The sequence below is a fragment of the Triturus cristatus genome, chromosome 8 (genome assembly GCF_964204655.1).
Source record: "Triturus cristatus chromosome 8, aTriCri1.1, whole genome shotgun sequence".
In the NCBI taxonomy this organism is placed as follows: Eukaryota; Metazoa; Chordata; class Amphibia; order Caudata; family Salamandridae; genus Triturus; species Triturus cristatus.
The window spans coordinates 1274189340-1274207207 of record NC_140591.1 but is presented as its reverse complement, the minus strand read 5'-3'; the positions used below and the strand labels follow the sequence as shown (position 1 = coordinate 1274207207).

Here is a 17868-nt window from a genome sequence, read left to right as displayed (position 1 = left end):
TCACACTATGATGGAGTAACCAGTCCGTTAAACTCTAAATCAATCCTTAGAGCACCTCCTATGTAAACATTTCAATAGTAATTCACTTACATTACTAATACAAGGCCTTCTAAAATCACGAAGGGCTAATATACCTAAAGAACTTCTCTCTTGTTTATACTAGCAAATATAGCTATAACTCCTGAAATGCTCAAGTTCTGAGATAAACAAAGACCAACAATCCTTGTACTTATTACCACCTCTATATTGTAACCACATTCCTATTTTACTTCAGAATAGTGCCTTTTGCATGTTGATAAATCACATTTTGCGCACCAGCCTGTAAAGAGAATTGTGAAGCAATCTGGGTTGCACGTCCTTCAAAGAATAAGTACACCAAACGTAAAGATCAAATATTTTATTATAATAAATCAAACCCATGCATGCAGCAAAATTACAAATTGAGTTAAACCAATATTTTCAATTCATTAATATATTTTTAAATACTTGATCCAAACTCAAACTTTTCAGATTCAGAAAAATATTGCACTTCGTATTTTCTTCACGCCTCGCACTTAGCAAAAGGTGTAAAAACAGTCTGCTTATTCTCTTGCACACACTTCCATAGTCATGCACACAGAACTCAAAATCATACATTAAGTTATCCAAAAGCAAAATCTTAAAATTGCACTAAGGTTTTGTAAGGAAAAATATAATAGATGTGTTTTACAAATTCTGTCATGTCTAAGTGCTTTTGCAGATAGGAACTTGCTACTCCTCGTCTTCATTTTCAATGTCTTGCCCAGATCCTTCTGACCGGTCACCCTCCAACCGATCTGTAAATAATACATTTTTATAATCAGTTGCTGTCAATTTAAAGACGTATATATAATTGATCATTGTGTTACACGTACAACAAACAAGTACTGGCAATGCCAATACATCTGGCTTATAATTGAAAGAGACTCTTCAATCATTGAAGAGTTTAGTCACTCTGTAAGCCAACATACATGCACTCTGTCATTCATCCTTGCACTCACACATCCATCCATTCACTCACTGATTCATTCTTGCATCATCCACAATAAAACAGACATGGAAATTTAACAAGTACAAGAAAGATAAACTAAAAGAATACAACTATACAAAAGAAAATATGCAGCCATCTAAACATATTGGTCGTTTGGAGCAAAAAAACTATTATACATTGTGTACAATATAATTCCAATATAAATGCTCAGTAAATATCGCACTTGAAGGGCCATCTTCAAATGCTTAAGCTTGCAGTGTATCTGTTGCAATACCACATCCATGATGGTGAAAGAGAGTGGCAACTGTGTGGGGTCCTTCTGAAGGTTTCTACAGACATTTAAGTGTCTGGGACAATGGAATGTTCTTCAGAGAAATGTTGTCAAATAGGAGTTTTCTCTAACAAAGTGAAGTTCTATTAAGTTCTTGTGATAATCACATTTGAGCTGGAACATGCACTACCTGATTTATAAGCAACAGCCAGTTCCTGAAATAAGAGTCGGAAGAATGAATATTTCAAAAACTGTAGTCGTGAGTTTGACTTTACCAATACTTGTGGAAGTCAAATTCAAGTAAACCTCTACATACCAATGAATAATTTAAAGACTACATTCAGACTTAACCTGAATACTTGGCAAGACATTTGACTACACCTGCCACATTCTTGGGAGGATTAATGGTGTTATGTAGGTTACTTGGCTGAACTCATGTACCTAAACGACAATGTTGCCAGGTATATATTTTATACATTAAAGTTTAAAAAAATTGATAGCGAGACTGGAGACCTGCAATAAAGAGAAGTATAATTGTGAAAGTAAGTCTAGCAAAACAAGATCTGTCCACTGTACTGAGACTCAAACATTCATAAGACTAAATTATATCTGTGCCAGAATATTAATTTTCAATATCCATCTATTGTTAGAGGTTACTTAAAAAATGTGGCTGACTGTAGAACATAAAGAAATTGCTTTACAAAAGATCTGCATTACAAAAATTAAGATTAATGGAGGTGCAAACAATGTTATGGGTCCTAACAGACATATTACAATTAAGGACCTCAAGATATTCAACAGTTACGATTGGTAAATGCTTATAACTAGAGAATGTAATCAGATATTGTACGAAAGCCGGCTTTTCTGTGTGATCACCCTCTTTTTTTTGCCTTTTGCCGACCTCTTTATTTGTGCGGCTTTTAGGACTCTGTGCACTTTAACCCTGCTAACAAGTGGTGAAATGTATGTGTTCACCTTTTAACGTGGTCTAATTTGCATACTCCTAATTGGTATATTTAACTTTTATATAGGTGCATAGTACAAAATGTACCCAGGGCTTGAAAGTTATATTCCACTAGTGGACTGCAGCACATATTGTGTCATCCATTACCTTGGGAAGGCAAACATGGTTTCAGGCCTACTATTGAAGCCAGACTGTAACAGAGTAAAACCTGCAATTTGACCTGTCAAAATAAACCCTTTTGACAGGTCAAAACTGCCTTTTTAAATATTAGTAAGTCACCCCAATATAGGCCTTGTCACTCACAAGGCAGGGTACATTGTATTTCAAGTAGGACAAGTAGAAACTTAATGTGAACATGTCCTTACAGTGCTACCACCCAACAGCTAATTTCACAGACTGGCCCAAAGAGAAAGCTAGAGAGCAGATTAAAATACTAATACTGTATCTCTGGAATAGGACTAGATAGAACAATAATTATCTATTTTTAATAGTTATAAAAAAACAATGTAATGGTGAAGATGAATTTTTATTAAGGAAAAGTAAATTTAATAAAGTTACCCTTTTCCCTGCCTGAAGTTCCTGGAGGCTAATTTGCATTTGCTCTCAAACTTCTTTCAGCCAGCAATTAGCATTTGAATGTGTGTGAAATGCCTCCAAGGGGAAAACAATAGGCCGATCTAAATTGGTAGAGGACTGTTCTGAACCTCACTAAATATGCAGGGTGAGGGTTGTTTAAAAAACAGACAATGATCCCTAGTGATAATAGTAACAATGAGTAGAACCAGATGGCATTTTTAATAATACACAAAAATATATATACAAACAATTTAAAAACACATAGTGGTGCAGTGAGTGTAACTATGGACAAATGTGCGTGGTGCTCTCTTTTTAAGTGATACATATAGGTGATTGAAAGTGATCTACACATCTATCAACGATTTAAGAGTAGCACAGCCTATGAGGAAAACCATATATACAATGAATTAGTTATGGTTGACGGCATTTCGATGGCATTATGAATGGTGGGATAATCGAGTCAGGACTCAAAACAATATAGCGAGGCTGAGACAAACAGCGCGAAAATTGAATGATGAAGAGTACACTAATGGAGATGCCAAAATGCTAGAGATGAACTGAAACACATAAGGAGAGGAGAGCAGGCCAAGGAAATTGGGGGTAACTCCAGCAAAGGGATTTCCATGATCAGTACAGCAGATTTGGAAACCCACAATCAGTGCTGGGGTTGTAAACATCCTTTTTGACACTAGTGTCAAATCCTGCTGAAGTGTCAAATCCTGGTTAGCGGGTCTGTTGGGTTTACATATAACACTAGGGGCACACTTGAATGAAGGGAAACAAGATGCCAAGATAATTCTTGTGCATCTACAGAACAGAAGAGGACTGGACCTGCTGGCTGTAACCAGAGAGCACCTCTGAGCGACTGGATCTGCTGCCTCGTGTACCCAGGACAAAGAAGTGGACTCCTAGGGTCATAAGATGGATCTCCTGTTAAAGATACAGGGTCACAAAAAGCTAAAAGAGACCTTTTCCTGTAACTGCCCAGCTGACCAGTGGCAACTGGACTGGACGCTGCTGTCAGCCTCTGCCTGACACTCTGCTAGTCTCTAAGTGGTTCCCCTGAGGTCTTGGGTGGCCTCTAGATGTGTATTACTGTGGTGGATTGGAAGTCAAAGAACTAAACTCAGAAGATAGAATCTTTGACCAGGACGAGTCTGGTTGGTGTGTCTGGCCCATGCTGCATCACGATCAGCCTCACATTGCGCCTAGGCCCAAGTTTAGCGCAAGCATTGATATCATTGGCACTTTGTGCTTCTAGGCACTATTCCTACTTCAACTCTTACACCACCTTCCTAATTCGGTTTAAGATTTTTATTGTGTTGCATTTCGACTTTATTACAGTTTTGATGCTGCATAAATACTTTACACATTGCCCTAAGTTAAGCCTGTCTGCCCTGTGCCACAGCTACTATGGGTTGAGCTCAGGTTAATTTAGTAACTTTAAGGGTTGTGCTCATTCCTTGATAATAATACAATTTCATACAGATATGTGGGAGAACTCTTCATCCAAAGTGGGCTTTTGAATCTTCAATATGTGACATTAAAACTATTCATAAGTCAAAATATTTTCTTAAATAGCAAACCTGCTAACTTAACTGAAGCTCTAAGGCATCAATGAAAGCAGAACACTTGGATTTTCATCAGGCATAAATGTAAAAAATCGCAAAGCATGCCAGCTGTAACAATAGACTACAACATTATGGGAAAATACCACAAATCTTTTAAGCATGGGCAAATTTCAACAGGATTCATCCAAATACTAGAACAGAGTATCAAAGTTGCTATGAGACTCGAGAAGTTCATATCCATATGTCTGTAAAATACCATGCACTTGCAAAGTTCAGGATGGAGATAACTAAATATTGCTCAAAACACACAATGAAATCAACAGTACTCTAATAGTATTTGGAACCAAAGCACAAATTATAATTATGTTGGTATGTGCAACTATATTATCATTTGTGAGTGTAACCTATACAAGGGTTGTGGGAGAATAGAAAATAGCAAAAGAAGCAAGAACACCAAATTTATTCAAAAGGGCATGAAGAACTACAGCTTGCAGTGCGGGATAGTGCCTCTTTGTGCATGGTCAAATCCATTTTTTTGATAACTGACATTGCTCATTTTTTTTTAATTCTGCACACTGGAGTACTGCTGTTCAGTTCCCAGCATATGTGCTCTGATCCCCTAATATATGGTAAGATTTGCTAATACACAATTGACACATTTAACTTTTCAGCAAGGCCATAGTTTTGGGCATAGGAAATACACACATAGAATGGTAGTTAAGTGTCACCTGCGGACTTAAGAACTTAATGTGCCACCCACAATGCTGACAAGTAAAACAGGACTACTGGTCTACATGTGACGCTTCAGTGCTGCCATGTTGACAAGTAAGTAAAGGTTTTCTAACGCGCAATTACCAATTGCGTCTTAGCGCTAATCATTCCTGCTATTGAAAACAGAGGACGAGAGAAGAGCCCACATTTAAGAGGCTGAAACCGAAAAAAAAACGAGTTATAAAGATTTTTCTGAAATAGGATAGATTAGACAGGAACCTCAACATAAAAGGCAGAGAGATCAACAGCTTGCAAGCCAGCAGGGAGAAGCTTCTCTATCCCCATCTTGCTTTCCTTACTCTGGGGGCAGCCACTAGTTTTGCCATCCAAGTCATTGAGAATAATCATTCCCTTTCTGTGTTCATGGACATGTACAAGGATAGATTCTTACTTAATATTTGGTTCTCTACATCATTTCAGACTGTAAAAGTTTAGACAGTAGCATATCGCACCACTCCCGGATACTGTTCTAACTAGCACTGAGTTTTCTGTCAAATATGGAGAATGAAAGTATTTGAATATAGACAACCTGAAGAGAAGAAAACCCTGCAGAAAAAACTGCCAGACTTCATGTCGGACAGCAAGAACAGAGTACAGCCTGAATAGATACTTTGGGCAGTTGAGAAACCTTGTATGAAAGGCAATATTAGGAAAATATTGACAGAGTGGAAAATGTTTACAAGATCGTAGGAACCATCTGGAACGATAAATCACCAAATAGTCATCCAATTACAACAAAAAACCTTCTTGACAATTGCTGAAACATTTGTTAACTGTGAAACAGGTATTCAAGGCATATTATACTGTTAAAATAAAACACTACCTACTGTTACAATAAAACGAAATCCAGCGCCTTGAGACCCTCACGGAAGAGTAGCCGCGCTTTATAAACCCCTGATTGATTTATTGAAGCCCAAAGTCTAATATGATTTATAATATCAAGCAACACAGCAAATAATCAAGAGACAACTGTCATTTCAACCGACCAGAACTGTCCCCCAAAAAGGCCAGCTGGAGCATGTAATGCTATAATATAAGCACATTTTACATTTTTTTTTATACATTTGTCCCTCAATACAAGTCTATGAAGCATAAATGTGATAATACGTATTAATTTCACCTAAACCTATCTAATACGCAAGTAGCAGGATCTTCACAAGGAGAAAATGCAAGACAGCCTTGAACCGTAGATATAATATATGTATACACTGATGACTTCATTAATTTCCTAAAATCATCCTTCTCGTTGCCAATATTGAAAACGAGGCTATGCTTTACTAAGAGATGCAGGAAATGTGCTAACTTGAATAAAATGGCTTGTAGGCCTACTTAAGTCAAGCAAGCATATTAAGGCTAAACAACACTGCAGATTAAAAGGAAACCGACATCCACATTTAACTGTAAAAATATATCAGTGCACATTGTACTACACAGGTGCAGCTGATCATTAGTATTAATGCAAAAGGAATACAAAATTATGTTTTTACAAAACCATGGACCCCATCTTGTAAAGGGAGCACTTTCCCGGTTTGCGTTCGGCAAAACAGGTGCGTCGGGTGCAAACAGGGAAAGTGCACCCTTTTACATGGAATGTGCTGCCCCCTTGGGGGCATCGCATTCAGGTGAAAAACAGAGCGGCTTTGAAGCAGCCTCTCTGTGTTTCACTATGCAGGCGGCACCTTCCTGCACTTTTTAAGGATGGGATTAGAGATCCCCTTGCAGGAGGGTACATTGAGTGACTGCACCCGCCTTCAAGAGGATATCTGGGGTGTCCATAGGACACCCTTTCCACCCCCAGAGTGTTGCTATCAGGGGGTGCACTGACAGTGCACCTCCTGACAGCTTCTTTTCCTCTGCGCCCGCGTCTGTAATATGGCAAGGGTCCAGAGGCAAAGGGATTCCCTCATTTGCAAGGGGCCATGCCCCCATGCTAATAGAGGAACACCCTCTGATATCGCTGGCACTCTATGTGAGTCAGCACTATTGGTATAACAGAAGGGGACGCACAAGTGTCTGCGGCTCCTTCTGTAATAACAAATTGCCCCAGGGGCACAGAAAGCAGGCGCAAATGCTTGTTGCACCCCCGGAGCACTTCCTTAATACGGCCCCAGATGGCTTATAGCAACGCAGCTATGTCAATTACAAGATGGATATTGTTGGATCTTAGCAACATGTATTATGTAACCTAGTGATGGTCCCTAGTGTTCTGGAAGCTTGGCCACAGAAGCTGGGATGGTTGCTGCCAGAGGAAGAGGTTTTCAGGGGTTGTTCCTGTATTCTTAATAAACCTTCTACCAAACATATACGTGTGTTGCCCTTCTTAATAATGGCAACGAGAATGGAATGTAAGAGGCTGTGAAGGAAGGTGTTGCTGGAACTTAAACCCCTGAATTCCCAATTGTGGTGGATTAGTTCATTCCTGTGTCAAGCCGTAGTCAGTTCAGCTAGAAGCTTGAAGAAAGTCCTGTCGGTGGAAGTGTGTGTTACGCCCTGGGGAATTCGGCAAGGCGTCGGAGTACAGAAGTGCCATAGGAGTGTGGAAAAATTAACACTCGTGTTATGACTAACAGAGCAATGGTGTTACAATTGTGCTGGCAGAATTGTATGTGGCCTTGAAGAGGGGTGCCACAACGCGTGGATATGCAAGCAGCCGTCATTTATTCAGTTGGGAGCAGCGGCGGCAGTGAGTAATGGCGGCATTGTCATTGTTTGACTACTCACCAGTTGTCTGTGCCAATGGCTCCTGTGCGGCAGCCGTGTGTATGCTTGAAGTGCGGCTGGAGCGCGGCTATCTGGAGCGTGGCATTCCATTGTTCTTTGGGAGCGGCAAGTGGCAGGTCTCTGGGGCAGCAAGAAGCAGAGTCAGTACATTGTCGCGCACTGACGATGGGTGCATGTCAACGCCTGGAATGCGGAAGATCCCAAGTGAAGATTTCTAATGCGGCAATTGAAGCACGCACAATACAGTGCACCTTCGCACAGGAAGGCACTGTTCACAGTTAACAGCGTGTTTTTAAGTGAGGCTACACCACAGTAAGTGAAGAGCATGCTACACAGTGCATATTGGATGAGGAAGGCACTGTGTTGTAAATGACGGTACACAAGCCGGGTGTATTTTCAGGATATCTTTATTGTATCTTAGTTCCAGGATAGATGAGTAGAAAGATATAAGAAGACAGAGCGTAGCCCCACCAAGAGCAGCCTCCCTGCTGCTCAGCCTGCATTCACCAACTGACGCTCCACACACACACAGGCACCCAAACATTCTATGAGGTCATCACACATTCCAGCTGAGAAGTAGGGAAGAGGCAAGAACTAGTTTATGACACATCCTCTTTTGTTAGGGAACTAAAACAGCAAAGGTGTGCAATAGTGGAAATGTCATTATAAACGATACATTAGAAAAGAAAAACAGAAACATTACAAAATGAACATGCAAGAAATGTACAGGAATCATTAGGTAAGATACATTAGAAATAACATAAGCATGAAAAGAAACACTTCAAAGTGCATATGACAATAGGTGTAATACACCATGAAAAATAGAAGAATAATTACTTGAAAAAATAACTAGGTGTCAAACTTAAGGAAAATGAACACCATGCCCCATCCCCCTCCCTTGAGGAAGAACAAAATTGCGAGGGCATGACTTTGGGACGCACACCGTCTCCAAAACCTCCCCAAGAAAGGGTACACTCTTTGTTTGAGAATATGACTGGGGCGCTAACTGCCCCCACAACCTAGATTTAACATAAAATAGGAGCACTAACCGCTCCCACAACCTCCCCAAAAAGGGGTACTCTTTGTCTGAAAATTTTACTGGGGCACACACTGCTCCCACAACCTCCCTGTAAATGGGTACACTCTGTACTTAATAATGGACTGGAGCACTGACCCCTCTCACAACCTCTTCGTAAGTGGGTACACTCTTTGCTAGAAATTTAAACTGTAACTGGAATAGGTGTACATGGCAAGGTACACCATACTCAACCTCCCCATATCAGGGTACACCACAGGGTGAATTTCACCCTAGAAAACTGACCTCCCCATGGCAGGGTACATCCTCCCCATACCAGGGTACACCATAGAGTATGCGTCACACTAGAAAACTAAATTGGAGCATTAACTGGCTCCACAACCTCCCCAATGAAGAAAACAGAATTGGGTATTGACTGGCCCCACAACCTCCCCAATGAAGGGTACACCGTAGGGTATACATTAACCCTAAAAACTAAATTGGAGCATTTGACTGGCCCCACAACCTTCCCAAACATGTGAAAAACAGAAATTTGGGAACTGACCGCCCACTCAACCTCCCCATGATATGGTATACATCATCCCAGAGAACAGAATTAAGTCAAACAGGACATGCATAAAAATGGCAAGCAATATAATTAAATGAAAGTCCCAAGCTCCGGTGAGCGGTCTCTCACCCGAAAACCTTACCCATACTGAGTCCTTGTCAGAGCTGCATGTTGCTGTCGCCACCCTATATGCTGATGCACAAAGTTTAAAGCCGAACATTTCTCCATCAGGGCACAGCGATGACACTGGATACCTCCATACGCTTGATTAACGTTGCTGATGTACTTGCAATAAGCCACACAAGCTATTCGCCTTGCACATTCTCGTGCCGGACTTGCCGCATTGTAAATAACTGGGAAAACGTGTTTGGCAACGTACAGATTGAGCACCAACTTGGCAATAGCAGCTGCAGCCAAACACAAGATGGCTGCAGGTAGTACGCTGCGCCGGATGGCTCGCGGTACGTTTATGCTGCAGAGCGTCTCTCAGCAAACCAGGGCTTCGCAGATACCACGACGTCACAGGGGCTCCCCCGAAAGAACTGCAGGACTCCACCATGCAGGTAAGTGTGCACGTGACTTGGTCAACACGCGCCTGAATTTAAAATTTCAAAGTTGGGAGCAAACTGCCAATTGTCTAGGGGGGCAGCCAAGGACAGTAATAACCCGGGCAAAAGTTACCAAATAATGCAGCGCAAGCAGTCTTTTACTGAAGTGTGTGCGTAGTGCCGATTTTCCCCACAAAAGGTTACACTGGAGTGCGAGGAGTAAAGAATTCAGTATCCTCAGCATTCACTTCAGTAGCCTCTCTCCACAGGCTTAAAACAACAAGAAAACACCACAGGATGCCCCACGCACGGAAATGTTAAAGACATTGCACCTCTGGAAAATTCAGGCTAAAAATGTTAGTAGACAAACACCCTCTGCCTATTATTTTTTCCTCAAGTGTAACGCCTCACAGGGGTGCTGGTTTTCCCCAGCACAGGTCGTTGGTGCCAATTCCCAAGCACCAGTTGCTACTGCAAATCCAAATCAGTAGCCTGTCTCAAGACTGTAGTAAGGACAGCAGGGCAGGAGTAACACTTCCAAGGCAGCAGGGTGGCAGTAATCTCCACAGTAACTGTTTGCAGAACGGTAGTGAAAGGTGAAATGTCCAGGCTGTAAGCTGTCCAGATGGTAAAGGACACTGGTGGGGCTGACCAGGGCGTTTCTTCAATGTTTCGAAGTCTTGGTTCCCAAGTTCCTTTGTACAGGAGCTTCCTTACTCAACGTGTAGGTTCTTCAAGATCGTCGCCAAACTGTTGTAAAAGAAGGTACACAAGCCAGGTGTATAAACAGGATATCTTTATTGTAGCTTAGTTCCAGGATAGATGAGTAGAGGAATATATGACAGAGCATAGCCCCACCAGGAGCAGCCTCCCTCCTGGTCAGCCTGCATTCACCACCTGAGGCTCCACTCACACACAGGCACCCAAACATTCTATGAGGTCATCACACATTCCAGCTGAGCAGTAGGGAAGAGACAAGAACTAGTTTATGACACACTGTCAGTAGTGAGCAGCACAGCAAGGTTTGCGCATTTTAACTTTGTCACTTTGTTGAGAAACTCCATCCAGGATAATATTTGCAACTTGTGACAACGGTGACAACATCTTTTATTTTAACTTATTGTTTTAGCAACCATTATGTACTGTGTGTTGTGATCACATGCAGCATATGACTACAGTGACAACTTCATTTATTGTAATTTGTTATTTTAAAATAATTATATACTGTGCATTGTTATTCTTAGTATACAAAACAACAATATGGGTTGAGGCACCAGTGAGCAGTATTATTTAGGGCAGTAGTAGTTCTTGTGTGTGTTTTTTTTTCTTTTCTTCTCTCATCTAGGGATGGATTTATCAACCATTGTAGCTCCATCTAAATTCCTATAAAATCCAGGTGAGCCCATTATGCCTTGGGAAGATTGGTTGGAGCCTTTTGAGACTTATCTTGAAGCAATAGGTGGAGAAGATTGTGTAGCTTCCCATAAGGTTGCTTTTTTAAAACATAATCTAGGGATTGAGGGCAGGAAAGTGCTAAAAATGTTACCCATACACACCAGGGTCCCCATCAATCATGAGGGTGGGGAAGGTAATACAGTTAAGGACACACGTGAGGACAGTTCAGATGAATATGTAGAGGTGGTAAAAGCTTTGGAGAAAAACTTTGGCAAGAAGGTCAGTATAGTTGTTGAAAGACACACATTTTTTCGAGAGCACAACAATCCAGCATTCTGTTGAACAATATATTTCAGTTCTCAAAATATTTGCATTTACATGTAGGTTTAAAGATTTATGGGAAGAAATAATTAGGGCCCAGTTTATCAATAGAACAAGCAGCGTTAAAATTCAAGAAAGGTTGTTAGAATTGAAAGATCCATCCTTACAAAAAACCATAGAAATAGCTAGGTGCACAGAAAACACATCCAGGTATGTTAAAGAGTAAAAATCATATCAAGTTTTAGACAAAGGTGGTAAGGGTGAGACTTCCAAGGTTTGTGAGGTGGAAAAAAACATTGTTAAGAAAAGGGACAAGAGTGCTAAAAACTAAGCACATTCGTATTTGTTTTAGATGTGGCAGCACAAGACATTCTGCTGATTTTGACATATGTGTAGCATCTAAGGAGAAATGTTATAAATGCAAAAAAGTGGATCACTTTGCACACATGTGTAAAGCAGGTTCGTCCAACAATTGGAAATCATCGGTTCATGCTATAACGGAACACAGTGATGTAGGTTCATCTGATGATGTGGAAATATTGGTTGTGAGTGTAGATACCATTAATGAAATTCACGATGGTTACAATCCACCAAAATGTACATTAGGTATTAATGGCATTAAGATTTCGGTTTGGGCAGATTCATGTACTTCTTATACCATTATTGATAAAGATATGTGGGAGAAGGTTGACAAATGCAAATTAGATCAACCTGACATTCAACCTGTATGTTATTGTGGCGTTAATTGCCATTATTTGGATTCTTTAATTGCAATGTATTGCATAAGGATAAACAAGTAATGTGCAAGGTATATGTGGTGGAGAAGGGCAGATCCCTGTTGGGGTGGTGTGAACAGAAAATGATAGGCATTGTGTTAGACCCTAATCATCCTCAACAAGTGCTGGTAACTGAAGATGCTGAGAAAGCCAGATGGAGTGTCAAATATCCTAAATTGTTCAGAAAGGAACTTAGTTGTTTGACCAAATTTGAACATTGCATTGTTTTAAAAGACAATAATGTACCATGTGTACACAAAGCTAGGAATGTTCCATTTGCACTTAGAGAGCAATTAAGGAAAGAGTTGCAGAGGCTTTGTGAAGCGCAAGTCATTGAACCAATTGAGTCATTGGAATGGCTTAGCCTCATTGTTTTAGCGTGCAAATTGGATGGAAATTTGTGCATGCGCATTGACTTAAGAGATCTTAATCGTAATATTTTAGTTGATCGTTATCCTCTGCCACTTATTAATGAAATGGTGTATCTGTTACCAATGCAGTATATTTTTCTTTGATTGATCGGTCAAGTGCATTGTTGGACTTGGCCCTTTTTGCAGGGTCATCCCTGAACTTTTTGCCTTCCTCCTGTATTTTTTCTGACCTGTTAGCTGTTTTCTGACTCTGGGCACTTTACTACTGCTGATCAGTGCGAAAGTGCATATGCTCTCCCTAAGGTAAATTGATGTATGGATTAGTGATTCCCTGATTGGCTGGTTTAGTTTACTTGTCAGACCCTAGTACAGTGCACTGAGTGAGCCCAGGGCTTGTAAAACAAATGTTGCTGGTGGGCTTGCAGCACTGGTTGTGCCACCCACAGAGTAAAAGTGTATCTCAGGTCTGCCATTGCAGAGCCTATGTGCTGTCTGGTACTACCATGTTGACTGGGCAAGTGCACCCACTTGCCAGTCCCTAAACCTTCCCTTTTCTTCATATCAGACACCCCTATGGTAGGCCCAAGGGCAGGGTGCATTGTAAGTATAAGGTAAGACATGCCCTGGTGTGTGTGGCATGTCCTAATAGTGAATTACAGCCATTTCCGTTTTTCACTATTACAAGGCTACCTGTTCCCCGTAGGCCAGAATTGGCATTTTGATTATTACATCTTATAATCCTAACTGACTCAGGGAACTAGGTAGAAATTCAGGTTTAGTATGCCTGAACTCAGAATGATAAAATGCATATTTTAGTGAAGTTGGTTTTAACATTCTGTGTTTGAAAATACCACTTTTAGAAAGTAGGTATTTTCTTGTCTAACCACCCAAGCCTGCCTCTGCTAGGTTGTGTATTTCTTGTCTGGAGTTTGAGTGACAGGGGCTGGGGGGTTCCAGGAGACAGGGTGAGTCAGGACAGGGCTGAAAAGAGAGATCTGCATGTAGAAGGGTGGGAGGAGTTGCCCCTGGGACGTGAATAGGGCTGTTCCTTCCCTCCACAATGCTGGCTCCACCTCTTGTGGTGCGTCTGATGTCCCTGGCCTGCACTGTGAAAGGAAAGAAGAAGTCTTGTCAACGAAGTGCTCCAGGACTGACCAGAACTGATTTGAACTAGGCAAAGGCCTCTCTGCCTTCAGAGAACAAAGAGAAACTGTATATAAAAAGAGGGACCCAGACCCCAGAACTTTAGATTTCTTTGGGAAACAAGAAGAACCTTTGCTGAGGAGAGGAACCAGAGAAACTGAGGAAGAGACTATCCCTAGCTGAGTGCTGTTTGGGGGATTGGCCTGCAGTGGTTGCCTGACTGCAAAAGAAAGGTGAGAGGAACGTTGTGTGTACTTTCATCAACTTGTGAAGGATCTCCAAGGGCTTGAGGTAGAGCTTGCCTCCTGTGGAAGTCTCAGGGACAACAGACTTCACCAACCAGCTCGCCAAGAGTCTTTTGGAAGTGCCTGCTGCTGTGCTGGGCTTTCTGAGGGACTGCGTGTCGCAAGGAACTGGAAGCGCGACGGACGAAGAAGAATTGTGTCGCTGAACTGCCGCTGTCGCTTCACAACGCGAAAGCGCTTCGCATCGCCGGACAAGAGGATCGACGTCGCACCAGACGTCGCCGCTTCATCGGAGAAGCGCGTCGCAGCCGCTGTCGTCACATCGCTGGGAAAGCGTGTCGCAGGTGCAGTTTTCGCATCGCAGCGTCTCGCATCACCGGCAAAGAGGATCGACGTTGCATCAGACGCTGCCGCATCACCGGGAAGCGTGTCGCAGGGCCTGTCTTGGCTCAGAAGAATCGTTGAGTTGCCGCACGCCCGTCGGGCTTGCACGCATCAAGAAAAAGAAGCCATCGTTGTTTCATTGCACCGGATCTTCATCGCATCACGGCGTTGCGGGTCGCATCGCCACGGAAACGCAGTAACAAACCGACGCATGACCTCCTCTCGCAGAGAAGAACAGACGCATCCCCTACCCATCAGTAGGGACCCGACGCATCACCTTTCTTGCGTGTAAGGAACCAATGCATCACCTTTCCTGCACCACTTTCGTTGTATAGCGTTACGCATCCTAAGGTACATTGAACTCAAAGTGTCACATTTTACATCTAAATAGAACTAAGCTAATTCTACCATTTTTATGTACAGTATTGTGGATTTTTGTCGTTTGTGGTCTTGTGTTAAGTCTATATAAAAGTTACTTATTTTTAATATACAACTGGTGTGGTGTCCATCTGTAGTGTTGTCACTGGATTACTGTATGTGTTCACAAATGCTTTACACACTGCCTCTGAGATAAGCCTGCCTGCTCGAGCCAAGCTGCCAAGGGGGTGAGCAGGGGTTATTTTAGGAGTGTACCCCCTTACCCTGACTAGACGCAAGGGTCCCTATTTGGTCAAAGGTGCCTACCTCTGCTGACCAGAGACCCCCAAATCTAACATGCATACCACCAAATCCGGCTACACCCAGCATCAAAATACCTTACTTGTTTCATAACACCAGAAGGTGCTTTCCGATTTGTACGAATGCCTTTTAGATTAGCATCTGCTTCTGCTGTTTTCCAGAGGATGATGTGTAAGATATTGAAGGGTATGTCTAAAGTCTTGGTGTTTCAGGTCAATGTACTGGTGTAGGGTTCAAACCGGGATGTACATATGTTCTTAGATGAAACCTTGAGTAAACTGCAGCATGCTGGTCTAACTGTAGGACATCACAAATGCAAATTTGATGTGGAACAAATAGACTATCTAGGACATATATTGTCAAAGGCAGGTGTTAAACCAAAAAAGAAATTGTTATACGCCATTACTAATGCACCATCACCCCGAGACAAGGAGTAATTGCGATATTTTCTGGGACTGGCAGAATCGTATTCAAAATGTGTCCAACATTTTGCTGACAAGGTGCACAGTTTAGAGTTTTAATGAAGAAAGGAAGTACATTTGTTTGGTCAGAGGCAATCAAAGAGCAAATCGTGAAAGCAGTTGCACTGAAACCCTTCAATCCACATGATCAAACTATTGTGGTAGTAGATGCTAGTGCATACGGGTTAGGGGCGGTTTTAGTGCAAAAACATTTGGGCAAAAACATGTGGTAGTGTTTGCATCTCGCACATTGAAGGGTGCTGAACCTACTTACTCTGTTATTAAGAAAGAGGCCCTAGCGTGTTGGTGGGGTGTTGACCACTTTAAAACCTATGTCTGGGGTACTCATTTTGAGGTCAGATCAGATCATAGACCTCTCATAGATTTGTTCACCACTAAGGGTGCTGGGAAAGCTAGTCCCAGGATCGCTAAGTGGTTGTATAGGTTACAAGGATTTGACTTTACTCTGAATTATGTGGCAAACATATTAATGCTGACTGTGTGCCGCTGTTTCCATTACAGTGTGTGGATGATGAGGACGAAACCAATGATGAATGTGTAGAGGCCAGTGTATCTGATGTGTGCAAGGGAGCCATATCAGTAGATGAGTGGAACTCAGCAGTAAGGGAAGACACCATCATGATGGATTTATTGAAGGAATTATCTTGTTCCACTCAATCCAAAATGATTTCAAAAAGGAAATTTGGCGAGTTCTGGACTGTGTGGTCAGAGCTTTCTGTTGAGGATGGGGTGGTGCGCAGGGATGACAGATTGGTGGTGCCTGAAGGCTTGCGGTCCAGGTTACTTAGATGGTTACATGAAGGACATAATGGAATGTCAGGGATGAAGAGGAGAGCGAGGGTGACCTTTTGGTGGCCTGGTATGGACAAAGGGGTAGAGGAATGTGTATGTGTTTGCATTGATTGTATTAGTAGTGACAAGTCTCATCGTGTTGAGGAATCTACCATTGCCCCTACTGAGTTTCCCAGTAGACCATGAGAGAGAGTAACCATGGATATTTGCGGACCTTTTTCTGCTAAAGGCATATCCAACAAGTTTGCAATTATCATGATTGATTATTACTCTAAGAGGCCCGAAGTGGCGTTTTCTGGTGAGGTCAAAGCAGCCAATGTTATTGAGTTTTGCGATCAAATTTTTCGCAGGCAGGGGTGTACTGACACGTTAGTAACTGACAATGGACCCCAGTTTATGGCGGAGGATTTTAAAATGTATTTGTCTAAGATGGGCGTGGTGCACCATACCACAGCAGTTTATAATCCTAGGGAGAATGGCCTTGTTGAGAGGTTCAACCGGGTTTTGAAGGAGTGCGTTCAATTGAAAGACAGTAGTGGTGGCGATTGTAAGGAGGCTGTAAAAGAAATGCTATGGAGTTACCGTACGACTCTGCTTTCTGTCACTATGGAGACTCTGTTCATGCTTTTGAAGGGTAGGCAGCCAGGAACAAGAGTATCTCCAGCACGGATGCTCAAAGGTCGCACACATCAAGTGAACAAGGAGAATTTGTTGGACAGAGTTCTAAAACATCAAGCTGGCACAACGAAAAAATAAAAAAAGGAAGGAGAGTATTTGTGGTTGGTGATTGGGGTGGGACCAACAGTTTGGGTACCCAGAATTTGTCTTAATGGTCGGTGCCTAAGTGTGTAACGAGGGCAGTAGGCAACAATGTATGGTTGTCTGATGGAAAAAAGTGGAATATACGCAGGGTTACTTTATGCAATGAACTTGAACGTGACTTGTGGATGAAGAAATCGAGTGATAATTTAAGGGAAGGAGTGGATGGTGGTAATGGGAAGTCTGTTGTGGATGAGTTGGAACCCTGAGTCAGGAGGAGGCCTGTGTGGCATAATGAGTATGTGGGAGATTGGCTTTTGCAATGTTACAATGTAGCTTTCGCATGATGACAATGTATTCAATTAACCTCTGCTCAGTTGTTATTCTAACATGAAAGTTTATTCTCTCGCATTGAATACTGTATGCTGTTCCTTTATTTTGTATTATTTTATCTTGTGTGTTTTGTTGTTGTTCTGTTCCAATTTGTTTTGCTATTAGAAAGGGAGAT

General features: G+C 41.9%; 1 protein-coding gene across 4 annotated transcripts in view; it reads right to left on the bottom strand.

Annotated features, from left to right (window-relative positions):
- Positions 1–382: 382 nt before the first annotated feature.
- The window catches only part of DCAF6 (DDB1 and CUL4 associated factor 6), a 525140-nt gene continuing 507654 nt past the window's right edge, over positions 383–17868 (bottom strand). For all 4 annotated transcript variants that reach the window (XM_085622996.1, XM_085622997.1, XM_085622998.1 and 1 more), the window contains one exon: positions 383–815. In XM_085622996.1, the coding sequence (XP_085479122.1) occupies positions 751–815 (65 nt within the window). In that variant the 3' untranslated portion in view covers positions 383–750. The remainder of the gene's footprint in view (positions 816–17868) is intronic.